The 27,430-nt window shown below is 42.2% G+C and overlaps 1 protein-coding gene across 1 annotated transcript in view; it reads right to left on the bottom strand.

The window, feature by feature from the left end:
• LOC129143237 (immunoglobulin kappa variable 2-28) overlaps window positions 1-26,741 on the bottom strand; it is a 167,189-nt gene extending 140,448 nt beyond the window's left edge. Inside the window, exon 1 of the mRNA XM_063789652.1 lies at window positions 26,678-26,741. Within this exon, the coding sequence (XP_063645722.1) occupies window positions 26,678-26,726 (49 nt within the window). The 5' untranslated portion in view covers window positions 26,727-26,741. The remainder of the gene's footprint in view (window positions 1-26,677) is intronic.
• Between the last annotated feature and the right edge of the window lie 689 nt (window positions 26,742-27,430).

Here is a 27,430-nt window from a genome sequence, read left to right as displayed (position 1 = left end):
AACACAAAGTCATACTTAATTGCCCAAGAGCACAAATAAGTGCCATTGTAGGTAAGATTGCAAAGAAAGCTTGATCTGAATATCTTCTGGGGAATCTACCAAAATATCATTTTTTAATAAGATCGGAAAACATACTTGATTAAAAATGATATTGACCTTCAAATGTTGAACTCCATGACAATAATATGGGCTGATGATATTAAACAGTAGCTACGAGGAGGTATTGAAATAAAAGTCTCATATTTCACTGTTAAAATTTTATTTATTCTTTTCTCTTATTACGTGTTGCAAATTTTGGGTACCCGACTTTTTTTCTGATGATGTCAGCAAATTCTGATCTGCTTCTTAGTGTTGAAAAGGTCAGACTCTTAACCATGGTAGTGAAAAAAAGTCAGAAACATCTGAAGCTGAAGGAATGGAAGAAGGAGACATAAACAGCCTAACTAAAATAGAACAAAATGGTCCATTTTATTGTTAGTTTTAAATAATTATTCCGAAAGGGTGTTAAATCAATAATCAGTTTTATCCATTATCTAATGCAAAGATTTGAATTGCAGGAAACTGAATAACAGTAAAAAAATTGCCCCGTTTTCTTTTACTGTAAGCCAATTCTTAAGAATGTTATTTTCACAAAGTATTTAGATTGCTTGAATTTAAGAGAGCATTGCTGTTTTCTATGAGAATGAATGAACCATTAAAAAGACTACCCCTGGGATTTTTAACAAAAATCTCATGATTTGTCGCCTTACATATCTGGAAAATGTAAAAACTTGGACAAATCCTTTTTTAGTCAGAAAAAGCCTTTGAAATTACCTGATTTAAACTGTAGACTTAAAGAACACTATTAATAATTCTAACCAGAATCCTCCCTCTCTTATCTGTTGATGCATCCTACCAGGGCTTTCACAGCAGCAGACAAAGCTGGTCACTCTACAGTGGACACAGACAAGATGGAAGAGCAACCTACATTTGAACCAGGGTGGGAGCAGGCCTCTGTGTGTCTCTCATCTGAATCATGGTCATCTGAATGAGGGAGGATTTCTACAGGCAGGGTTTAGTGTGGCTGTGTCTCCTTTTCCTGATTGGTTAGTTTGGGATCCATATACTTGAAAAGAACTGTATTACTCATATGACTTGAGAAGGGAGTCTTGGAAGTGGAATTGTTTGTGTTCATTACCGGGAATCAGTGTTTATGGGGTGGACACTGTGATCCTGTTTGTAGGGGGGTTGAGGGATTTGTTGGCTGACCAAGGAAAAACAGATGACCACAGACGGCAGTAGCACACGTGACCTAGTCTATTGGGTGAAGCTTTGACAGGTTTACAGCAAGAAGTTCCTCACAGCAGGTGGTAGTCCAGAGAATCAGGTGCCAGGGTTGTTTCTCAAAATGTGCAGGACACTGTAGAAGGGATATGCATTTAGGGGATGCCACACAGCAGCACAGTGGGGAGTTTCTGTGTCAGAGAGCTACAGAGACCAGTATTAAGTTTAAGGTTTTCATAAACTGGGGCTTGTCTTACCTACTGCTAGCAGATGTGGGTCAGGCTTTCTGGATATGTAGATTAAGTATTTTCTAAAAGGTTAAAACTATTCTTATTTTTGTGGTTTTTAAAACAATTACATTTTAAAATTTGAGTTTGACTCAGGCCATTGAGAAATAAGCCCACAGTTTTGAAATAAACAACACAGCATTCTCATTTATAGATCCCTGTTGCACATCGTGTAGACTTTGTTCTACAGACTGTATTAGTCCAGACAGTGCAAACCCACACTGTTATGGATGAGGCTGAGACACACAGAGGCCTGTTCCCTACCTGAGCATCAATGAACCTTCTTTAAATTAAAGGTGAGAGTTTGTCCTTAGATGAGAATTAAGACCAAGTCACCCACAAATGGAGCTTCCATCTGTGAAGCTACAGGTCCTGTGAATGGATTCCTGGCTCCCAGGCACCTGGGAATGAAGCCGTCTGCGTTGTCTCACTAACTGAAATTGTCCCTCGCTGGAACAGAGATTCATGGATAAATATTCTGGAACACAGGGAGAGAGCACAGGGAATGTAGGCTCCTTGAATGTGTGTCTTCTGCTTCTGAGAATCTCTCTCTCCAAACATTGAAAGAAACAGCGTTGTTTCCATATCAGACTTTTCTGAATCTTCGGACCCTGTTCTAGATCTGTCTCATCTGAACCTGTTTCCAAATGTTTCGATTCTGGTCTTCACTTTTTCTTGGAAAAGGTTTTCAGAAATCCTATGAAACTATCCACACAGCTGTGGGATTAAGTGGTGGGCTTCTCCTCTGTGCTTGTTAATATCTCTGGAGAATCCACCACACCCACCAACTGCACAAAGTGAAGTTATGAGTCTGTTTTCTCCCTGACCATTCTGTGTCTCATAAGTTCCCCTCGAATTCACACCCTTGAAGAAAGGGGTCTCCGTCCTCAAAAGTAAAACTCTATAAAACCATAGCTTGCCTGAGATGTTAGTATAATTTTTCTACTCTTTGAATGTGAAGTTAGCCTTGAGGCCTTATAGTAAAACCTGGTTTACTTGAGAGATGGGAAATGAAGATCCCAAGACGTTTTTAGAGACTAAATTGGGGATTCTAGCCATTTAAACTGTAGTAGAAGCTGCAGTTGATATAAGAACTTCTATGAATATAACAAGAAAATAAAGTGGAATAACTTATTTCTTGTAACTTAGATAAGAACTTCAATGAATATAACAAGAAAATAAAGTGCAATAACTTATTTACTTGTAACTTAGATAAGATCGTTTACCTGTAGAAAAAATGAAAATAGAATTTGCGAGTTCTCACATCGTTTTTTTCATGTTAAACAATTTTAAGAATCAAGCAAATATTTATATAAATTATAATTTATAATGTTTAAGACTCTAGAGAAAAATTATGGTTCAAATCAATCAAACTGAGTTCTAAAGTCAGCTGAATTTTTCTTTTAACTGCTTCTTTACACCTCCTGTTAGCAAAAATCAAAAGTACAGAAAAGGAAACAGACAAGAGCTGAATAAAGCATTTAGTGCTCATTTCTTGTCTTATAATAATACTATTAATAATTAATAATAATAATACAGCTTCTGCATTGACAACTGGAAATAGTGACTCTGCCCTTCTGGAAGCAGCAGCTTCACATCACAGCAGTGAACTTCATTATAACTTGGTGATTCTTGGGCAGGAGCTAAGGATCACCCAAGTGTAAATGCTCTGTGAAGAGCCAGTTGCCCTTATGTTGGAATACTTCTAGATATTAACTCTTCTAAAATATCTACCAGCAAAAAAAAAAACAAAAAAAAAAAACAAAAAAAAATGAAGCATCAGTAATAAAATGAAATAAATTCTGACTTCCCAGGAGCAGTCAAGGATAAAACTATCATGTTTAACAGAGGACTAAAGGCATAATTTCTTGCTAGCTACTGATTTAGCTGGATCTTACTCATAGTAAATAGTCTTACCCTAGTAAATTAGAAACATCCTCAACCTAGAAAATGGTTTCTTTTGTATTCTGGAATCCTAGCAGTCCTAGGCAAACATTAATACTGAAAATAAGAAGGTACACAAATCTGTTATAACAGGAAAACTATTATACAATTATTTGCATAAGGCAAAATAAAAGGAAGAAACCTATTGACTTGTGGAAGATTAAAGCAAATACTTACTAGTCATTAACAGTCCTAATAAGCCGTAAAGCAAGAGTAATATCTTTTGTCTCTGGCTTGTGATGGTATTAAATTTCAAAATAATGATTTTGTTTTGGGTTAAAACTAACTTCATAGGTTTTCTCAGAGTAGGTCATCTTACTCAGAAATTATAGAGGAAAATGAAAATAAAGAAAAACCTATTATGAAATTTGCCCCAGGTTAACCTTTGCAGAGAGACTAAGAGAAGGATACCATTTAAATGATCCTATTAATAGCATTAAAATATTTAATTTGCTAGGCAAATCTAAAATCAACCTTTTCTCTGGAATTTGAAGGAAGACAATTATATATTTAGAGAATTTGACTTGAGTGCCCTTGTGAGTGGCTGACAGACAAACAGACCAGATGAATGTTGGTGCAGTAGAATCAAGGACATCACAACATTAAATATTCCTCATTAGAGAGCAAGTCCAGATACTGCACCACGACCAGGCCAATGATCAGAAAATTACTTGGGAACTCTTTGTGGCTGCCTAGTCATATTGTGGCTGTGGTTGGGAGGCTGATTTCCCCTGGCTGGTATTGCCCTGCACCTTGAATCTGGGCATTCGTCTCTACAGCTGCCATCAAATGCCACTAAATGGTGTCCCCATTAATAAGGCCTTTGTAATGTGTGTAACATAAAGACGGAGCGAATCAGAGTTCAGGATTACAGGAATATTTATTTTATTCCAGTGTTGTTAATATGTGTCTTTGTCTTTCAAAGAAGGAAGCCACAAATAGGACTTCTTTGGTTTCTGGAGGCTAATATTCTACCCCTTGGAATACAGGTTTGGCCCAGCAGGTGACATGAAAGTCAGCCAGTCGTGAGTGGGACTCAGGATAGAAAAGGGCTCTGCAGCAGATCCAGGTTGAAGTGCAAACGGCCCGGCCTCTTGGGCCATTGCAGATGCAGACGACTTCAACAACGCTATCAACCACCTGGACAGGGCTGATACTTAGAGAACACTCCACCAAACCACAGCAGATTCCATGGTCTTTCAAAACATTGGCTAATGATACATTATATTTTGGGCAACAAGATATTTCAAAAAAACCAAGCTGATTAAATCATAAAAAATAAATTATTCATAACTGAGGGGATTGTATTAGAAATCAGAAACAGAAAGTTATCAGAAGGGGGTTGGTGGGAGAAGGAGGAGGAATGAAAAATTACCTATTGGGCACAAGGTACACTGTTCGGGTGATGGGTAGCTAAAGCCCAGAGTTCACTACTATACAATTCATCAGTGTAACCAAAAACAACTCGTACCAATAAAGCCACTGAATTTCTAAATTTAATTTTTTAAAAATTTGCCAAAAAGAATCTAAATATTTGGAAAATATGTAAAGTACCACTATATGTAGTCTGGGGCAAAGAAGCAACAAAAAGGGAAATTACAAAGTACTTGGATCTGAAAGTAAACATCACATATCCCAATTTATGAGATTCAAAAAAATGCAGTTAATTTATAGCATTAGGAATGTGTTTTAGCAAAGAAGTTTTCACATCAATCACTGGAAATGTAATCCTGAGAAACTAGGAAAAAAAGAATAAATGCCACTCAAAAGAAGGGTCTTTTATTCTTAGAAATGTGAGGATGTGACAAGCACACATCTAGTATTCCACCAATACAGTCATGTCAGTCTCCAAATGAAAACACCATTAGCAGCTGCACAAGAAGAAAGTCTTAGAGTGGACGAGCAGAGTGAGTAACTGCTCAGAGAGAATGAGGAGTCAGGGAAAGTCAAAATAGGATTCCTGTGTGATATTATTATGAGCTGCACAAACATGAGACTGCCCTGAGCCCTGACTTACTCATAAGCCGAACATCATGGAGTGCAGGTCATTTTCCAGCCTCCTGATGGTTGGTGAGAGTGGGGTCACTTGGCAAAGGCATGGAGACTTGCTATGAAGGTCATCAGTGGCAGCGGGTGAGGACAGGACACACTAAGGTTCCCTTACAGTGACATGACTGAGCATCCCTACAGCCATGAGAACAGCAGGGAACCTTAGGGTCTGCTCCAGGGATGATGTGGCAGCAAACCCTGGAGGGTCGGTGGGGCTTCAGTGCCCTATGTGTGGAGGAAAGAGGAGGCTTTGGAAGGTGTCCTGGAGGACCCTGGCCCTGTTCACACAGAAGAGAAGCCTGTGCCTATGACTAAGGCCTCATGGCCTCTTCCTTCCTTAAAGGCTTTCCAGTCATCTCCCTGAGCCCACCTGACTCCAACTGCTGGAGACACATCCCCTGGCACCGCACCTGCTCCTGCCACACTGAGAGGCTGAACTTACTTTGAGGTTTGTGTTTGGGGCCATCACACTGTTCAGGGACCCGGTGAGTGTCCTGCTCACAGGAGGCTGTGCAGCATTTCCTGGCTCCAAAGTGGTGTTTGTGATGCTGAAATTCCTAGAATTTTGGTTAGATGTGTTTTCTCACTTGTGAATACCTTCTGTAGACCTGTCATTGTGTGCTTTACAAACTCTTTTCTGTAAACTATCTATTCTTTGTTTTTGGACTTTTGGCTTAAGAATGTAATTTTAATTGTACTATCTTTAGTCTCCACACTGCTGATTGTGGAAATGAAATCAACGTATTTTTGGTTGGATGTGTGTTCTCACTCATGAATATGTGTAGAAAAGTCCTCTGAAGACTTGTCTATCTTTGTATGTGTGACAGATTCTTTCTATATACCATGCCTTCATTATTTATTTATTTTTTGATTTTTCTCCTGGGGAATACAGTTTTAACTTCACTTACCATGGTGTGGATCATCCAAGAATAGACAATCATTTCTGATGGGTTTGATTATTTTAACCAGAAACAAAGGTATTTTGTCCTATGGGTGCAAACACTTCTATGTGTTGATTATATCACCTCATGAAATGGAACTGATTTGCCCATGATTCGTTCATAAATATTTCTGAAGAATTATTTTAAGTGACACCATGCAGGCCGGGCGCGGTGGCTCACGCCTGTAATCCCAGCACTTTGGGAGGTCAAGACGGGTGGATCACGAGGTCAGGAGATCGAGACCATGGTGAAACCCCGTCTCTACTAAACATACAAAAAATTAGCCGGGCACAGTGGCGGGCACCTGTAGTCCCAGCTACTCGGGAGGCTGAGGAAAGAGAATGGCTTGAACCTGGGAGGTGGAGCTTGCAGTGAGCCCAGATCACGCCACTGCACTCCAGCCTGGGTGACAGAGCTAGACTCAGTCTCAAGATAAGATTAAAAAAATACATATATATATATGCACACACACATATTTATACACACATATATATACATGTATATACATATATACATTTACTTATTTCAAAACCTTTTATTTTTTGTGATAATTTGGTACCCAAATTGTCATTTCTAAATGACCAGTAAGTTTCAAAAGGAATCTTCCCACTCTGGGGCAACGATGTAAGGGTTGAAAGGCTAAAGAACCACTGCAAGAACCTGGAGAGAAAACAATACAAAAGTTTATATTAATAACATCAGAGAACAGTAGAAGAAATGAGAACTAAGTGACCTAAAATTCCAAAGTGAAAAGCATCCCTTCTAGTTTAGCTGATGCTGGCCTGACTCTTTGTCCTCCTGCCATATCTGCCAAGTTTGCATGTGGACACAGGCTCTCTCTTGGCACAAGCAGAGGAACTCTTCTGAGAACGGAGAATCAGATTGACCATCAGGAGTTGCACAGAGCAGCCTCTATACATGGCCCGTGTCCTCCATAGGGCATTTGCTGAGGTCTGACTTATCAGACAGGCTAGAGGAGATGGGCTAGAAGAACATAAAACTCCCACGGACTCAGCATGTTCTTCCAAATCCCCAAAGATGCACAGAGCATCCTGAATACATGTCTGAATCGTGCACATCGACCTCCAACCACACTGATCCCCCTGCAAGTGTAGACCCTGCCCGGCCTTCTGCTCAGCATGTCAGTGCTTGTGACAACTCCAGACCCAACCAGTGGTCTCTGATAAACCTCCTCTAGGGGCAGAATGAGTTTCAGAAGCTCTGCTTGGCTGTTGGGATTTGACTTAGGACTGAGTGACATGACCTCAGGTCTCCTTGCACAGGGACTTCACTAAATCTTTGGTGATTACACACCTAAAGCTCTACTCACGACATTACTTTCCTGTGAGACTCCCAGTGGCACAGGCCCCACCCAGGAAGCCAGGCAGCAGTGCCTTCAACTCTGTGGTTCTTCACAAGTATCATATTTGGCTCCTTTGTGGGTCCACATCAACTGCCATCACCACCATCTGCATCCCACCCACCATAACCCAAGGCAGTTTAGTTGAACAATAGCTGACCTCTCCTGTATTCCCCGAATGCTCCCATTCCTGCAGTCTGTCCAGTGTTGAATTCTGCACTATGGGGAATAAAAAAGTTTTTATCATCCTTTACTTTCCCAGTGATTCATGGAAAATACTACATCTTTAGGATACTACATCTTTTAGAATTTGCTTTTTACTTTTAAAACCAACTTTTGTAATTTCAATTACTCCCTTTTTCTATCAGCGAGAGACAATTGTAATAAAATAATTTTACTATTAGGATCTTGCATCTGACATGAAATTACAAAATCTAGTTGACATTCACAACCAAGGTGTTACTAATTGTCCTCAGCCAGCTCTCCCTGAGGATAACTAGAGGAGAATGCCATCTCTACTGTCTTACGGAGTGAGCAATAAGTATTAAATAGAAAAACAGGGAAGTTGAAAAAGTAGGAAAGCCCTTGGATTTGGATAAAACTGAACACAGATTTGCACCCATTATATCTCACACCTTTAACATGGGCCAAGGCATGTCAGCCTGGTGCAGTAGCAGAGGAAGTGGATTAAACTACATCAGCATCAGTGGGCTTCAGCCTGGGGTTCTGGGGAGTATTACTGATGCCTGACTGGGAGTGGTCAAATCACTGTGGCGGAGCCCCTGCACACACCCTCCTGCTGCCTATTCAGGGGCCCAAATTTTGAGGAACTTACTCATTTAGAGAGAAAAAGGGAAACTTCTCATTTGCCCTCTAAAGGTTTGCAGGAAATGAACGGACAAAACACAAATTAATGGAAGAAAGAGGCAAAAAAAAAAAAAAAATTCTGTAAAATGTAGGGGAAAAATCACAGGGTCTCACTCGGTTACCCAACGTGAAGTGCAGTGGTGTGATCACGGCTCATTGAAAACTTGAATTCTCAAGCACAAGCGATTCTCCCACCTCAGCCTATGGAGTAGCTGGGATCACAGGGGCGTGCCACCATGCCCACATACATGCATATTTGCTGGAGGGGAGATGGAGACTCTGTCCTGGATGTGAGACAGGTGGCTGGCATCTGGGTAAGGATGACATTCCCTCATTGCTAAAGAGTAAAAGAGGAAAGTGTCACGGATAGTGCAAGCAGGGACATGCCCTTACCCAGTGAGGTCCCTAGGCTTATATGTCCTTCATAGGGGAGTGGGAAGAAGAGAGTGTGGGCAACCCATGGGAAACAAATGACCTAAAATAAAAGAAATAGGTCATCAGAAGTGTAGAAGAATTAGTCAGGGTTCTCTAGAGTGACAGAATTAAAGGACTATATATATATATATATATACACATACATATATATATATACACATACATACATATATACACATATATATGTATGTATGTATATATATGTGTATATATATATGTATGTATATATATATATGTATGTATATATATGTATGTATATATATATGTATGTATATATATATGTATGTATATATATATGTATGTATATATATATGTATGTATATATATATGTATGTGTATATATATATATGTGTGTATATATATATATATATATATATATATATGAAGGGGAGTGTGATAGTTAATACTGAGTGTCAACTTGATAGGATTGGGGGATACGAAGTATTGATCCTGGGTGTGTCTGTAAGAGTGTTGCCAAAAGAGATTAACATTTGAGTCAGTGGGTTGGGGAAGGCAGACCCACCGTTAATATGGTGGGCAGAATCTAATCTGCTGCCAGCAAATATAAAGCAGGCAGAAAAATGTGAAAAGGAGAGACTGGCCTAGTCTCCCAGCCTACATCTTTCTGCCATGCTGGATGCTTCCTGCCCTCAAACACTGGACCCCATGTTCTTCAGTTTGGGACTCAGACTGGCTCTCCTTTCTCATCAGTTTGCAGGCAGCCCATTGTGTAACTTATGGTCCTGTAAGTTAATAAACTCCCCTTTATAAATGTGTGTGTGTGTGTGTGTGTGTGTACACATGCATGTGTGTGTGCATATGTATACATACTTGTGTGGGTATGTGTGTGTGTGTGTGTATATATATATATATATATATATATATATATATATCCTGTTAGTTATGTCCCGCTAGATGTCACTGGCTAATACAGGAGATTTATTAAGTATTAACTCACACAATCACCAGGTCTCACAATAGGTCATCTGCTGGCTGAGGAGCAAAAAGAGCCAGCCAGAGCTCCAAAACTGAAGAACTTGGAGTCCATGTTCGAGGGCAGGAAGCATCCAGCATGGGAGAAAGATATAGGCTGGGAGGCTAGGCCCAACCCTTTTCACATTTTTCTGCCTGCTTATAGTCTAGCTTGGTTGGCAGCTGATTGGATTGTGCCCACACAGATTAAGGGTGGGTCTGCCTTTCCTAGCCCACTGACTCAAATGTTAATCTTTTTTGGCAACACCCTCACAGACACACCCAGGATGAATACTTTACATCCTTCAATATAATCAAGTTGACACTCACTATTAACCATCACAAGCCCACCCCTTGTCAACTTGAACCCACACACATCTCCTGAGGTCATACATAATCTTAAAATACAGACAATAGTAAGGTCATAATTACCCCTAACATAATACAACTATCCTTCCTACAACTGGAAATACACCAATCTCCAACCCAAATACTATTACATAAAGTGAACAATGCTTAAATGCTGATATGAGGTCAATAAATCTTATGTCACTTGATAAAGAAAAAGGAAATGAAATGAAGATATTTTCTTAGTACAAGTGCATACATGCACAAGCATGTTTTTAACAAAAGAAGAAGGAAATACTTATGATAGTTCCCATTCTCATTTCTGCAGCTGGTCAGGTGGTTGTAGCTGGTATTGATAACTACTTTCTTCCACTATTCATTCTGTATTCCCCTTGCCTTTAGCAAGCGCCTCAGCAGGTCACGACCCGGAAAGGATCTGGACCATTTGTAGTCCTACCCGGATTGGTTATAATTTCCCATTGACCTTAATCACAGTGCTTGATAATTCCAAGAGACACCCTAATGGATCTCCTTTATTCCATGCATACTCTTCCTCACTTCTGTTGTGGAGTAGTGGACTGACTTCATCTTGATAGTCTGGGTCAATCACTGCAGCCAACACTGTAACTCCTTAGCCTGTTCACTTAAAGGTAGGACTAGAAATACCATTTGACCCAGCCATCCCATTACTGGGTATATACCCAAAGGATTATAAATCATGCTGCTATAAAGACACATGCACATGTATGTTTATTGCGATACTATTCACAATAGCGAAGACTTGGAACCAATCCAAATCTCCAACAATGATAGACTGGATTAAGAAAATGTGGCACATATACACCATGGAATACTATGCAGACATAAAAATCGATGAGTTCATGTCCTTTGTAGGGACATGGATGAAGATGGAAACCATCATTGTCAGCAAACTATCACAAGGACAAAAAACCAAACGCCGCGTGTTCTCACTCATAGGTGGGAATTGAACAATGAGAACACATGGAAACAGGAAGAGGAACATCACACACTGGGGCCTGTTGTGGGGTGGGGGGAGGGAGGAGGGAGAGCATTAGGCGATATACCTAATGTAAATGATGAGCTAATGGGTGCAGCACACTAACATGGCACATGAATATATATGTAACAAACCTGCACGTTGTGCACATGTACCCTAAAACTTAAAGTACAATTATAAAAAAAAAAAGAAAAAAAAAGGTAGGAGGATCCCAAAGTGTCCAGGAGGCCATCTTAACTTCCAGTTTAATGGAATAGTTATTGTGTCTCCTGGTGGCAGAGTTCTTCCCTCTGAAACTAAGATGTCAAGTAAAGAAACTAATGTCACGGGAACAGAAATAAAACATTTTGCTAGTGGATCACTGGGGGTGATAGTGAGTGGTTCCACTTTCACTTCCACCCCTTGAATCCTGGATCTGTGAATCCTGGCTATGGGAGAAACAGTACCATAGATTGGGCCAAGAGCACACATGGTCTTCTGGAGTACTGTACCCTGGCCCTGCAAAGTATTGTAACTTAGTTGACGTAATTGTGACCTTAAAAGTTCGTTCCACCATTCTGTCAATCCAGCTTCTTCAGGATGATGGGGAATATGGTAAGACCAGTGAATTCCATGAGCATGAGCCCACTGTCTCACTTCTTTACCTGTAAAGTGAGTGCTTGGTCAGAGGTAATGCTGTGTGGAATACCGTGATAGTGGATAAGGCATTCCTTGAGTCCATAAATGGTAGTCTTGGCAGAAGCATTGCGTGCAGGTAGGCAAACTCATATCTGGAGTAAGTGCCTGTTCCAGTGAGGACAAACCTCTCTCCTTTCCATGTTGGAAGAGGTCCAATATAATCAACCTGCCACCAGGTAGCTGGTCGGTCACCCCAGGGAATGATGCCATACAATGGGATCACTGTTGGTCTCTGCTGCTGCTGGCAAATTGGGCACTCAGCAGTGGCCACAGACACTTCAGCCTTTGTGAGTGGAAGTCCACGTTGCTGAATCCATGCACCGCCTCCATCCCTGCCACCATGGCCACTATGTTCATGGGCTCATTGGACGATGACAGGGGTGTCTGGGGAAAGAGACTGAGTGGTATCCACAGAACGGGTCATCTTATCCACTTGATTATCAAAATCCTCCTCTGCTGAAGTCACTTGTTGGTGAACACTCACATAGGGTACAAATATCTTCAGTTTTTGACCACTCAGAGAGGTCCATCTATACTCTCCTTCCCCAAATTTCTTTGTCACCAATTTTCCAATCATGCTTCTTCCAAGTCTCTGACCATCCAGCCAAACCATTGGCTACAGCCCATGAATCAGTACATAATCACATATCTGGAAATTTCTCCTTCCATGCAAAGTGCACAACCAGGTGCACTGCTCAATGTTCTGCCCACTGGGAAGATTTTCCTTCACCACTGTCCTTCAGGGATGTCCTAGAAAGGGGCTGTAGTGCTTCAGCTGTCCACTTTTGGGCAGTACCTGCCTACTGTGCAGAACCAACTGTGGACCAGGCCCTAGTCCTCCCTTCCTCTGTCAACTGCTCAAAGGGAAGTCCCCATGAGATCATTGGTGCAGGCTGTGGGAGAGAAGGCAGGGTGGCAGGAGTAGAGACCATGGGCATTTGAGCCACTTCCTCATGTAACTTACTTGTGCCCCCAGGACCTGCTTGATCCCAATCACTTATACACCTTTTCCATTTGATGATGGAATGCTGCTGTGCATGACCCACTTTATGGCTAGATGAGTCAGAAAGCACCCAGTTCACGAAAGGCAGTTCAGGTCTCATGGTGACTTGTTGACCCACAGTCAAATGTTCAGTTTCCACAAAAGCCCAGTATAGGATAAGAGCTGTCTGTCAAAAGGAGAGTAGTTAACTGTAGAAGATGACCGGGCCTTGCTGGAAAATACTAGTGGCCTCCACCATGATTCACCTATGGGGGCCTGCCAAAACCTCAAAGCAGCATTCCTATCTGCCAGGGACACCTCAAGGGGACCCGGCCTCCCCTTCATTCAAGGGGTTCTGGGTCTGTAAACTGGCTCAAGGCTGAAAATTGATTGAGGGCCCATGAATCTCTGTTTTTATAATTCCAATTAGTCTTTTATCTGTTTGACCTTAAGTTTCCTCCTTACATAAATTACGTAGGAATGCATTAGGCTTCCTATCAGTTTCACTCCTAGGAACACTGTGATTAATTAGCCAATGCCAGAACTCTACATGGTTAGACTCTTCAGATTGCTACTTTGTCTTTGCCGTCCATTGCAGTAGCTACACCGATGGTGCCTTTGAGGGTTGAGTGCCACCACTTGGCCCCTGACACTTCAGGATCCAATTATTCCAAATTTTATTTAAATTTTGTAATTGAGTGACTGCAGTTCTCACCAGTAGATCTGACATACAGAGAAGAGTCATTACAGGGCTCTTCAAAGATGCAGGTGCTGCCCTTACAAATCTATTTTGCAAGGTGTTTGTCCAGGGTATTAGGTACAGAGTCACTAAACTCCTTGCCTCTCACGAGTGATGATTCATTAGTGTCAAGTGAATTTACTTTGCATAGCTCTTAAACCATTCATGCCAAGGACTATTAATGTTCTCCATACAATTAAAAGTAGAGTCCTTAGCATTTTGGTGTCTAATCATATTTAGCAGCCAAATCCAGAAACCCTCAAACCAAGAAAAGAACTCCATCCTTAATATTCTGTTCCTGTGGAACCATTCGTGGTACCAAAATCTGTATTAGTGAGGGTTCTCTAGAGGGACAGAACTAATAAGTTCATATATCAGTTATATATGTGTGTGTGTATATATATATATATTTATATATATATATACACACACACATATATAGTTAATTACATATTAACTTACAGGATCACAAGGTCCCACAGTAGGCTGTTTGCAGGCAGGAGGAGCAAGGACAATCAGCTCGAGTCTCAAAACTGAAGAACTTGGAGTCCAATGTTGGAGGGCAGGAAGCATCCAGCACGGGAGAGAGATGTAGGCTGGGAGGCTGGGCCAGACTCACTTTTTCACCTTTTGTGGCCTGCTTTATATTCACTGGCAGCTGATTAGATGGTGCCTATACATTAAGTGGCGGGGGGGGGGGGGTCTGCCTTCCCCAGACTGCCGATTCAAATATTAATCTCCTTTGGCAGAACCCTCCCAGACACACCCAGGAGCAATGCTTACATCCTTCAATCTAATCAAATTGACAATCAGTATTAACTATCACAGGATTACAGACCTGAGCCACCACACACAGCCTTATTGTATATTTCATACAATTTCCTGATTTTCTCATTTTATCCGCGACTTAATAAAGTTTTCCAGCTATGACCCCAAACTGGTAGTACTTGAAAGCACATTCAAATGTATTTTGCGACAATTCGTAACTGGCAAAATGTTGAAGCTTGTGGAAAGGGTCACCTTACTTCCCTGTCAGCTGTCAATTCCCCATCATTACTGTGACTTCTGGGAGCACATTTTCCAAAACTCCTTTTCCCTCTATGGTTTCTTTAGAGTTGCTCAATGAGATTGCAAAAAGTTACAACTAATTACTGTCATGAGATTGGGAAGTCAGAGTGGTGGATTCATGTACACTGACACCTGAGGTAAAACACATGCAGTTAGGTGTGGACTGGAGAATCACCTGGAGTCATGCTGCAGGCAGCTGAGAGCATCAGCACCCCAGCCCTGGGCTTCCCAGACAGGTCTGAAGATCATCACACGGTACTCAGCACATACCACCAGGGGCAGGTGCACTTGGGCTGCTGGAGGAACACCTGAGAATCCCCTGTCTCTAGTACCTGCTTTTTACCGTAGGCTTCAAAAAGACTGTGGTTTAGACTCTAATTTATTCAACTTGAATAATTTCTCCTTGAAATACTGAGAATAGTTTCTCTTTTGCTGTACAAATTCCAATGATCCCGTAACACAGACTCCTCAGTTGGACTTATCTCTCTTCTTTATTCAGTCAGGACAGGCATTGTCATGTCTGTTCTGCTGGGGATGAGGGCAAAAGAGGCTTAGGGTTCAGAGGAACCTCCCTGGTCCCCACTAGGAAAATCTCCCAATGCCTTTCCAAACTTGACTGAGTTTGAGAACTTCCCTCAGCAGATACAGGCACCAGAAGGAGCACTGGGGCAGCCCAGCCTCACACATCTGCTTCCTTGGGGGTTTATGTTATGACTTGTAACACTGTGGGAGGGGTACCGTAACTCTGTTCACAGTAATAAGTTGCAAAATCTTCAGGCTGCAGGCAGCCGATGGTGAGAGTGAATTCTGTCCCAGATCCACTGCCACTAAACCGAGAGGGAATCCCACTTTGCAAATAGGATGCATAATAGATCAGGAGCTTAGGAGATTTCCCTGGTTTCTGCTGATACCAATTTAAATAACTGCCAATGCCCTGACTCGCCTGGCAAGTGATGGTGACTCTGTCTCCTGTAGATGCAGGCAGGGAGGATGGAGACTGGGTCATCCGGATGGCACATTTGGCACCTGAGGTTGGAAACATAAAAACAAATATTCTTACAATTAATCATGTTATCAGAGGATTTCCCTGAAGAGCCAGCCAGTACTGGGCACACTGAGTAAATTCCTAGTGTTCTCCTTCCTTGCCTGAGAGCCAGAGCAGCAGGAGCCCCAGGAGCTGAGCGGGGACCCTCATGTCCATGCTGTGTTGTGACTGGGACTGACTCCTGAACAGGGTGTGACCAGCGTATAAAAAAGTCTTCAGGGCAGGGGGCAATGCTCTGGGAACATGCAAATGAGTAGGGGATGGGGCAGGCTGAGCACAGCTGCAGGGCTGGCTCATCTCAGTAACTCAGCACAGGGGCAGTGTCCCCAGGGTCCCAGGTCAGACCAGGGCAGCACAGATTTACCTTGAGAGAATACATTTCTCCTTGGTGGCCATACAGTTACAGAACATATTTTTGGAGTGAATTTTCAAAATTTTAAATGAACCCAAGACTAGATTAAGTAATATATTTTATACTTGTATAAGGAGTGTATAGGAAAGCATCATTTTTGGCAGAAAATTCATAATAAAGTTGTAGAATGTGAGGTTCTCAGAACTTTCAGTTAATCTCAGAGGAATTTGATGAGTGTAAAAGTATTTAGTTCTATACCAACAATGTCTCTGTCAGTGTGAAATTGCTTCTTTGTTGAAATGAATATAAAAAGAATTTATCAGAAGCATCTTTAATAAATTCCATAGAATTTACTAATACACTTAAGACATTGTTCTTAGCAGTACAAGGAAAAACAATTCGCTGAAGATGCACAAAGATGATAACTGTGTCATGCATAGATCTGCTGTTGTCCAGAGCTATGGGTCTCTTTAAGGCCCAGGGGCTAAATGGGCTGCACCTTATTCCTGGCGTGATGATCCCCATATTCTCTCCCCTTTCCTGCCTTTGGTATCATTTCTTTTTTTTTTTTTTTTTTTTTTTTTTTTTTTTTTTTTTGAGACGGAGTCTCGCTCTGTCGCCCAGGCTGGAGTGCAGTGGCGCGATCTCGGCTCACTGCAAGCTCCGCCTCCCGGGTTCACGCCATTCTCCTGCCTCAGCCTCCCGAGTAGCTGGGACTACAGGCGCCCGCTACCACGCCCGGCTAATTTTTTGTATTTTTAGTAGAGACGGGGTTTCACCGTGTTAGCCAGGATGGTCTCGATCTCCTGACCTCGTGATCCGCCCGCCTCGGCCTCCCAAAGTGCTGGGATTACAGGCGTGAGCCACCGCGCCCGGCCGGTATCATTTCTTATGGTTCTCCAGCATAGAGAGCTGACTAGTGATACCAGGTCTGATTATTCCAACTGAAATCTCTGTTTCACTCACTGACTATAGGAGCCTGGATTAGGATCAGCTTGAAGCCCTCTATCAATCTAGGCTCAAATAATCAATTGTTTCAAGGTAGGATGACAAAGGCCACATCCCCTGCGTAATGCTCTGAGCTGCACTCCCCACCAGCCTTTCCTAGGGTCTCAGGAGCATCTGCCCTAGAGTCTGGCTTTCTGGAGAGGAGGTGAGGGAGAGGCCCTGGGGTAAGGACAGGTCAGTGAACCTCTCTCCTTAGTGATGGCGGCTGCTGCACGACGCATGTTCTTGCCGTGCACCAGGGCATCATCCTGACCCAGATGCCAGCCGCCCTGTCTCACATCCATTTAGAGAGAGTCTCCATCTTCTGCCAAGACACTGCCCATGTAGATGAAAAAGTATTTTGCATCCAAATATATCTTAAGCACTGATTTGAACCTCAATACCTCACACTGCTGCCTTTGCCCAGGGCGTGTCGGCCTGGCTCAACAGCAGGGGAAGTGGAGCCAACTACATCAGTGTCGGTGGACTGAGAAATATTCCAGGGAGTAGTTCTCATGCACGACTACAAGTGGCCAGATCAAGGTAGTGCAGCCTATGCACAAACCTCCTGCTGCTTTTCCAGGGGACTGGATTTCTGGGAAGTGGCTACAGAACAGGCTGCCAGGATCCAGATATCCAGATTCGGAGAGATACGTCTCTGGATTCAAATGCACTTTTTTCTTTCTGCATAATTTTAGCAGTCATTGTTACTATGCCTTGGGGATTCTAGTTATTATATTTCAGCTGACTCTCTATGGCTCTTTCTCCCCTTCACTGCTCTATCTGAACGTGGGGAAGGCAGCTCAGGCTGCAAATGAGGCAGACCTCACGGCCTGGAATTAGCATCCCTTAGGATGGCTACCAATCAGTGATGACTGACTGAGGGAGGTGTACACATACCCCAGCTCCCTCACCTGTCAGGTGGAAACACAGAGGCATTTTTCCTGTGTTTCTATGTGGGCTTGAGCTCTCATCATCCTCAGAGGTGGTTCTTTGCTGAGGTACCTTTCACTTTCACTTTCCCTCCTCTCTTCCCTTGCTCACTTGCTTGTTTCCTGCACTTTGTAAATATACTGCCTGCATGCGAATCTTTGGCATCCTTCTCACTGAGGGGACCCAACCTGATGCATTGGAAAAATCCTCATTCTTGGAGGGCATCGTTGGTTTAAATTACTGCCACTCTTGTGTTTTAATACATAGGGAAATTCCAAAAATTTAAGAAATCTTTAAATTGCCTTTGCCAGTCTTTCTTAGGTTTCATTTTAGCAGAGATTCATTCTTTTCTAGTTCACAAAATGAAAGAAGCCTTCCACAGATGGCTACACACCATAGAGTCCACAGAGAGCATAGAGTCCATGTAGAGAATCAGAATCCCCCAGAATTTGACATCCACACATCAGAGAGTCCTAGAGTCTAAGGTTTTTTTCTAGGTCTATTGCCTCATAAATCTGCCTCGTGATATTTTTATTCTACCTCAGGGGAAGTCCACTGTGGGGATGATGAGAGTTGTTTGTGGAATGAGTAATATAACCCTCCTAAAGATATCATTGTCCTAATATCTGGAATCTATGATTATTACTTATTAATACATCAAAAAATAACTTGGCAGACATGGTTAAGCTGAGAATTTTGAGGTCAGGAGAATATCCTGAATTATCTGGGTGAGACCAGAATAATCACAAGGGTCCTTATAATAGGGAGGGAGGAGGGTAACAGGCAGAGAGGACCTGGGACAATGGACAGGGAAACTGGAGTGATGGAGGAAGGGGCCATGGTGCCAGGAATGTGGGAACATCAGAAATATGGAATGCTCGATATTGGAGTCTCTCTCTTGAAGCCTCCAGAATGAATAGAGTCCTATTACTCCTTGATTTTACTTCATTGAGACTTCTGACCTCCAGAAATGTAAGATAATACACTTGTGTTGTGTGAAGCCAGTGAGGTTGTGGTAATTTGTTACAGCAGCAACAGGAAACCAGTGCAAGGGGAAGGAGTGTCTTTTACTTCCCTATTGTATCATTGTCCTCTGTTCTCCCAGATAGTTCTATGTTGTTGTGTTTTGCTGTGAATTTGAACAAGAGACAGAAAACATTTTTCTATGAGGAGAGCTAGCCCCACAATTCTTCTTATGTAGAAAGTGTCTTGAGTAATTCTCTGGGTTAGGTCTTATACAATCTTGGTATCTGGGAGCCTGGATGTCATCTCTCACAGCACATGAGAAGAGGAAGAGGATGCAGGTTTGCTGTTTTAACATTCATAGGGCAAATTAGATGTACAAGACCCAATCTTTTTTATTATTATTATTGTTCTTTAAGTTCTAGGGTACATGTGCATAACGTGCAGGTTTGTTACATACGTATACATGTGCCATGTAGGTGTGCTGCACCCATTAACTAGTCATTTACATTAGGTATATCTCCTAATGTTATCCCTCCTCTCTCCCCCCACCCCACAACAGTCCCTGGTGTGTGATGTTCCCTGCCCTGTGTCCAAGTATTCTCATTGTTCAATTCCCACCTATAAGTGAGAACATGCAGTGTTTGGTTTTTTGTCCTTGCGATAGTTTGCTAAGAATGATGGTTTCCAGCTTCATCCATGTCCCTACAAACGACATGAACTCATCCTTTTTTATGGCTGCAAGTGAGGACTGAGTCAGAGAGATGGGGATTGCAGAGGAGACAAAATGTGGTCAGGGCCATATAAGATGTGACCCTGCTGCCATATCTGAAAGAAAGGCTGTTGGTGTTTGTAACGGCTTTGAGCGAATTGTGCTTTGTAGACAAAACTGTAGAAGGATCTGGGCTTAAGCATAGTGTCAGCATGATGAGGACTAGAGGTCTCAGTGAGCTTGTGTTAAGAAATCCACCCTGCACTTCGGTCTTTGCCTCTTTTCTGGTTTTATAGGTGGTGGGTTCCTCTATGGAATGAATGTGGCTCTGTGGAAGGAACATAGTTAAGGTCAGACAGACCTAGATTCCAAGTTCAGCTTCAGCAACTGCTGACCATGTGACTTTTATGCAAATCAGCCATGTGCTCTCATGAACAGTTTCCTCATGTGTGAAATGGGGCACTGAGGATGTGAAGGGGTGCCCTGAGGGTTCCGCCAGCTGATGCACCATGAAGTGTACATACACGTATAGACAGACACACACACATACATGAGAAGAGTATCTAGTGCCCTTTTTATGCATTCTTGAGTAACTCAGAATGTTATGTGAGATATTAACAGTCATATGTCATTTTCAACTAAAATTATCAATATTTATCTTATAACTATCAGATGCTTCTCTGTACACTGTAGGTTTCATGTACATTTCTTCAATCACAAAATTTTTCACCAATCTATTTATGTCTAGTATCAGAAAGTTAAGCAAGGAGATTGCAAACCAACACAGCACCTTTAGTCTGGATTTTCCTGGAGCCCCATTTGTGTTAGTGTCCTCGGGCTTCTGTAACAGCTTCTCAAAAATGTGGTAGCTTCAAACAACAGAAATGGAATCTCTCATAGTTCAGAAGTCCAGAATCAGTTTCACTGGGCTAAGATCTTGGAGTCATCAGTTCTGGCTCCTTCAGAAGCTCTAGGGAGCAGTCTGATTTAGCTCTTCCAGTTTCTGGTGGCTTCTCTCTCCTGGGATGTGGACACATCACTGCAATCTCTGTCTCTGTGTTCACATTGCCTTCTCCACTTCAGTCTATGCTAAATGTTTCTCTACCTCTTGTTTTTTTAGGACACTTGAGTTCGCATTTAAGTGCCAGTTGATTAATCTAAGACCATCTCCCTGTTTCAAGCTCCTTAATTTACACCTGCAAAGGCCGTTTTCCCAAAGGAGATACATGCATAGTCTTCTTGGAATGAAACCTCACTATTTGGGGATGATACTCAGTACTACACCATTACATAACCAGGTCTCAGTGTTAGTCCTGTACATACATCACAATCTCTCTCTCTCTCTCTCTCTCTCTCGCCACACCCCCTGGCTTCCTCCTTTTTTCAATGTCATAAATCTCTTCACCTCCTTAAGTGTATCCAGTGATACCTATAAACAAATAAGTATCTGAGAAAAGTCTCAATCGATTTAGAAATGTATTTGGTCACAGTTAAAGAAATATTAGTGAAACAGCCTCAGGATGTCTTGAGAACATGTGCCCAAGATGGTCAGGCTACAGGTTGGTTTTATACTTTTTAGGGAGATATAAGATATCAATAAATATGTGTAAGCTGTATATTGCTTTGATATGGAAAGGTAGGACAGCCCGAAGGAGGGGGGATGTTGGGGACTTCCAGGTAATAGGTGGATTCAAAGATTTCATAGGTGGTTGAAAGAGTTTATCTAATGACCTGTAATCAACACAAGGGAGTTTCTGGGTTTAGAAAAAGGGTTTTGGAGCCAAGGTTGCATCATGCAGATGTAGCCTCCAGGTAGCAGGCTTCAGAGAGAATAGATTGTAATTGTTTCTTAGTAGACTTAAAAGGTGCCAAACTCTTAGTTAAATCTCTCTTGGTCAGGAAAGAGACTTAAAAAGGGGTAGGAATCTCTACAGAATGTAGATTTTTCCCACAAGAACCAGCTTTGCAGAGGCATTTTTAAATACATTAAATAACAATATCTTGGGGAAAATACTTTGATTTCTCCTAGGGCCTGGTATCTGTCATGTTGGTATCTTATTGCTATAAAGAGTTTGCTTTGTCAGTCTCAAGGTCTCTGTCTTCATATTAAAAGGTGGTCAGTTGTGTCTGAATTTTAAAGGTAGGGTGGTCAGTTAAGGCATATCCAATCATCCACTCCTATCATGGCCTGTACTTGTATTTCAGGTTGATTTTGGTGCGTCCTTGGCTGAGAGGAGGAGTTTATTCAGTTGGCTAGGGAGCATGTAGTTTCATTTTTGGTTTACACACCTATGTCCAGGTAAGAGGGCCCCACACAGGAGGGCTTGCTCAGAACCTGGCTTGCAGAGCTCCTTACAGACCTTCTGTGTCTCCTGTTGTCATGCACAAGGAAGGACACAGCCAATGACAACCCTCAGCCATCCGGGGAGAAGCTGTGTTTGCAGAGGACAGTCATGAGCTATGAGTCTAGAGACTTGTGATTGTCTTCAGGGGCCTGTGGTCCTCAGCTTTCATGGGAGTTGCATGGGCACTGGCTGAAATAGCATCCACCAGGATTCTTATCAGAATATCTCATTCACAGAAGGCAGTGGGTCATATGACAGCACAGAGGGACACTGTGGGGCTAGCTGCACGGAACACTCTGGGAGAGCCACTGGCACTTGTGTTAGACAGAGCTTCATGGAACTTCCAAAGCACACGGATTTGGATCTCTTAACATCATTTTGAAAGACCATTTATTATTTAGAAGGCAACCATTGTAATTAACTAGGATAACATCTGCAATAGCTAGGAATAAAAATGTGATATTTTATTGCTAAAATGATTACAAGAAAACAAACAAAAATAGCATGAAGGAAAAGAGCAACACTAGACTGAGGGCTTTGGGTAAGAGGTTGAGACTCACTAGTGAATCCCCTGGGCCATCTTCTGTCAATAGAGAGGGACAATCAGGAAAGGGAAATGTGCAGTAGAGGGAAAATGTTGGTTAGTAAAAGAATCCTAAGAGAAAACATGAAGCCTCCTTCCTGAGCATCATGTTGGTGTCGGGAAGATGCACATAATCCCCACATTCCATGTCTTACACTTTTCAGCAATTAGGGCTCAGCATGAATTTAGAAGACACCATTCACTTCACAGCAGATGGGGACATAGTCAAGGCAGTAGTGAGAAGCAAGGCTGGGCTTTCAGTCTCAGAGCACAGAGCAGGTTCCCCACTACTCCATACTCTGATGTCTCCTCTCAGATGTTCCAGATGTTCCACCTGATTCTTGCCTTAAGGGCTCCAAGTTGTTAATGGGACAGTAGCCCTCTTCCTTTCCCAGGGTTTCTAAGAACTTGGCTCTCTTTTGTGTATTGTGGGATTTGTTTGCCATCTAGAGGCAGGTTTTTGGCATAGCAACTTACAGGCTTTTTCTGCTTGTGATAGCGAAAATAAATACATACATAAATTTACCATAAATAATAAATTGACTTAATGTATCAAATCAGTAAAAAAGTAAGATGAGTTTAAGAGCTTAAAAGGAGTCTGATGAGGTTAAATAGAGAGATTGCTTTCAGTGGAGGACAGTTAGAGCAACACATGATTTTTTTTTTAATTGATGACGTTTTAGGAGTAATTATCATATGGTAAATAACAACTTGAAATAAGCCGCTAAAATATAATTTGATACTCAAAAATTATTTCCAAGAATCATATAAATACATTTTCAGGTTAAAACACACAAAATATGTGGGTTTATCATCAGGTCCACTCAATGGAAGATTTCTCAAATGTGTACTTGCAGCAAAAATAACATTTATTTCTATTTGCAAGTTCAAGATTTTTGATCTTTAGAAGAAAACAACTTTCCCTTCACTCTGTTCCACTCATGCTGCTGAGGATGGGTGTGGGGGCAGCGACTGTGAGGAAGGAGGAAGCTGTGTGCTGAAGGTGGTCGTGCCTCTTGCCCACCTACCTGAGTGACCTCATGGAGCCGAGCCACCCACAACACCAAGGCCACCTGCCTGTCTCCGCACTGCCATGGCAACAGGCACAGTAACCTCGTCACATTTGGCCAACTGCAACTAGTGGCTTTTTTGTACCAGCCAATTTTGATTCTCCTCGTATCTTCTCTCAGGTTTAGGGGAACGTTCACCTCTCACCATTTGTTTTCACAGTGTAGTCCTTTGTTACATCAGCATTATGTAAGTCATTTGTTTGTTTGTTAAATATATCTAACCATCTTGAATGGGTTGGGACTAAGCTTATGTCTCACGGCAAAGCAGAAATTCAAGGTCACTAGATGCTGTCAATCACATAAGGGCTGAAGATGACGATAGCATTGCTTAGTTCTGGGTCATACTACTTACAGTTTTTTTTTTTTTTAACAGAATCTCGCTACGTTGACCAGGCATGAGTGAAGTGGCATGATCTCAGCTCGCTGCAACCTCCACCTCCCGGGTTCAAGTGATTCTCCTCCCTCAGCCTCCTGAGGAGCTGGAATCACAGGCACATGCCACCATGCCTGGCTAATTTTTGTATTTTTAGTAGAGACAGAGTTTCATCATGTTGACCAGGCTGGTCCTAAACTTCTCACTTCAGCAGATTCACCTGCCTCGGCCTCTCAAAGTGCTGGAATTACAGGCATGAGCCACTGCACCCCGCCACACTTTGTGTTCCTTAACTACATTCTGCATAATGCCTCTTAAGCTCAATGATGCATTTATCAGTATTTTTAAAAACATATTGTGCCACATTTTATTCATTTGAGGGCTCCAGTGTGATTGATATCTATAAAAATTTTGCCATACAATTTTTAAACCTAACAGAAATGGAATTGTGTAATTTTAATTACATTTACAATGGAATCTGGTATCTTGGAATAAACAATCTTCCCAATTGTACTTTACACCCTTAGCCTGAAGCAGATCTTCTTCTGTTGATTCTGTCATTATTTTGTGTTTATCACACGGTGTTATGCCATGTAGCTCACATGACTCATTATCGGGTTCAACATCATTTAGAACACTAAGTTTAATAAAATCGATGAAAAGCATAGATGCTCCATGCATTTACAACTGAAACATAGAATTAAGATTCATTTTCAGGTAATGATGTAATCACGTGAAAAGAATGTATTTTTGTATTCTTTGAAATCTTTTCTTATGAAAACACAGTAATACATTTCTATTCTAAAGTAGAATTTAGCCTAAGTACCTTCAAAACTTTTAGAATTTGGAAGAGAAATAAAAATCTCACATTATTCTGAATGTTTCCTTTGTACTTGAAATAAACTTTATATTTTTTATCTTTGACTTTATGCAGTTATTTCTAAAGGACAGTTTTGGAATTGTGAAAATTTGCTTTTCACTTGCCAAATAGTAATTAAGAGTAATCAATTTTTGACATTGGATGTCATACCTGCCACGAGTTTACAAAGTCTATTTGAATAATCCAACATCAAACATCTTTACTCAGTGTCCTTAGCCATAGTTCCCTGCAGACACCTTGTGTAGAGTGCTTTCTCCTGTGAGACACTGGAGAGGAGGGTTTAGTGCAAGTTGGAGAGCAGAATTAGGGAGATGGGAGACTATGAATTTCCCAATATGACTGTCATCGTGTGTGAAATAAACCCCAAGCTGGTCATTTCCCGTACGTGTTCTACTTGTGTTGTCACTAAACTGCATCCACGGTCTGGTTATTCTGACAGTTGCATGAACTTGACAAATGTGGGCAAGACAGGGAGGGTGAGGATGTGAGTTTTCATTCACTCTCCCTTCATCATAGCCGATTGCTCCCAGGGCATATGGCCCCCATGAATTCTCCTCCTCCTGATACCTTCCGCAGGCTGTGGCAGCTGGTGGGGCCTTAACATATGGGATATGAGGTGCTGCTGAGGCTCTCATGGAGCAGCATCCTCAGCAGCAAACGCCGCCCTGACGTCTCCAACAGCCTTCTCTTCTGCAGACTCAGAGACTCTGCTCAGCTGCTCCCCAGGACAAGCAGCACATGTGGGTAGCTGGGCCAACCCAGCAGGGAGGTTTCTGTTCAAGGATGTAGCACTGTGGGAGGAGTTTGTAGAGCTTGCATGCAGTAATAAACCCCAACATCCTCAGCCTCCACCCTGCTGATTTTCAGTGTGAAATCAGTGCCTGACCCACTGCCACTGAACCTGTCTGGGACTCCAGAGGCCCAGTTGGAAACCTCATAGATCAGGAGCTGTGGAGACTGCCCTGGCTTCTGCAGGTACCAATCCAAATAGGTGTTTCCATCATCACTATCCAAGAGGCTCTGACTAGACCTGCAGGAGATGGAGGCCGGCTCTCCAGGGGTGACGGGCAGGGAAAGTGGAGTCTGAGTCATCACAATATCCCCGCTGGTCCCTGAAATAATAACAGAGAAGTGCAAGTTTACATAGATACATTATGAGCAACTTTCATAATTTCTCTTGTGATACTGATTTACAGGTACATTTTTAAAGTTTTGATTTACATCATGAAAAGAAGACTTTCTAAAATAGACCCATTATTTATTAGCCACAAGGGAACTCTTTTTCTTCAAGTTCTTAATCAGAGCACTGGTCATCATTCCCTGGAGGTGAATCCTGATTATTCATAAGACAAACATGAATTCCATTCCCTGGAGCACAGACCATGTGACTCTATCACATTATTGGAATAAGCATGGGAAGCTGTGGAGCCCACAGAGCTCACCTCCCACCCGGTTGTCCTCCCTCATCTCTTTCTGTCCTTACCAGGGACCCAGAGCATTAGCAGCCCCAGGAGCTGAGCAGGGAGCCTCATGGTGAGAAGATGAACTGAGGAGTCCTGATCAATCAAGGCAAGGTTAGAGCTGAGCTTTTATCTCAGACTCACAAGGGAAGGTTTTCCCTAGGGGACAATATGCAAATCACCTGGTGGGTGCAGTGGTGTGGAAAAGGTTGATGGGGCAGGGGGAATGTCTCTTCTGTGAACAATGTGATATAAATTGTCCTTTGGAATAAAACAGAACTAGATTCAGCCAAGTTTGCCCACAATCAACGGAAGAAGGATCTGAAGGTGAAAGTTCGGACCTTTTGTAGGGACACACTGTGTAGGGCATGACTCTAAGAAAGCACCAGAACCTTGACAATATGGAAATGTGTGTCTAGAATACATCTCTGGGAGGTGAATGCCATCTGGCTTGAATCCCTCTCAGTCAATCTAGAGTATGAAACAGGCCCAGCCCCATAAGCACTGCTGGACTGAGAGCCTGCAAATAAAAAGCAGCCTGGAGCCAGTTCAAGGGCTGTCTGGTATCTACTGTTTCCAGGATAACTGTTCAAGAATGTTCAACTCAAATATTAGAATCTACCCTGCCCTGGCACCTGGTGAGTGAACAGCATAAGAGCTCTCTGTCCAAGCGCCTCACAGGGAGAATGATGTGAGCCTCTACATTTAGAGCCAAGAGCCCAGGGTAAGAAAAAGGAAAGACAGACAGACAAAATTTTGTGCCTCCAGCAGCAAAT

Source organism: Pan troglodytes, chromosome 12 (genome assembly GCF_028858775.2).
Source record: "Pan troglodytes isolate AG18354 chromosome 12, NHGRI_mPanTro3-v2.0_pri, whole genome shotgun sequence".
Classification (NCBI taxonomy): Eukaryota; Metazoa; Chordata; class Mammalia; order Primates; family Hominidae; genus Pan; species Pan troglodytes.
This window is presented reverse-complemented; position numbering and strand designations above follow the sequence as displayed.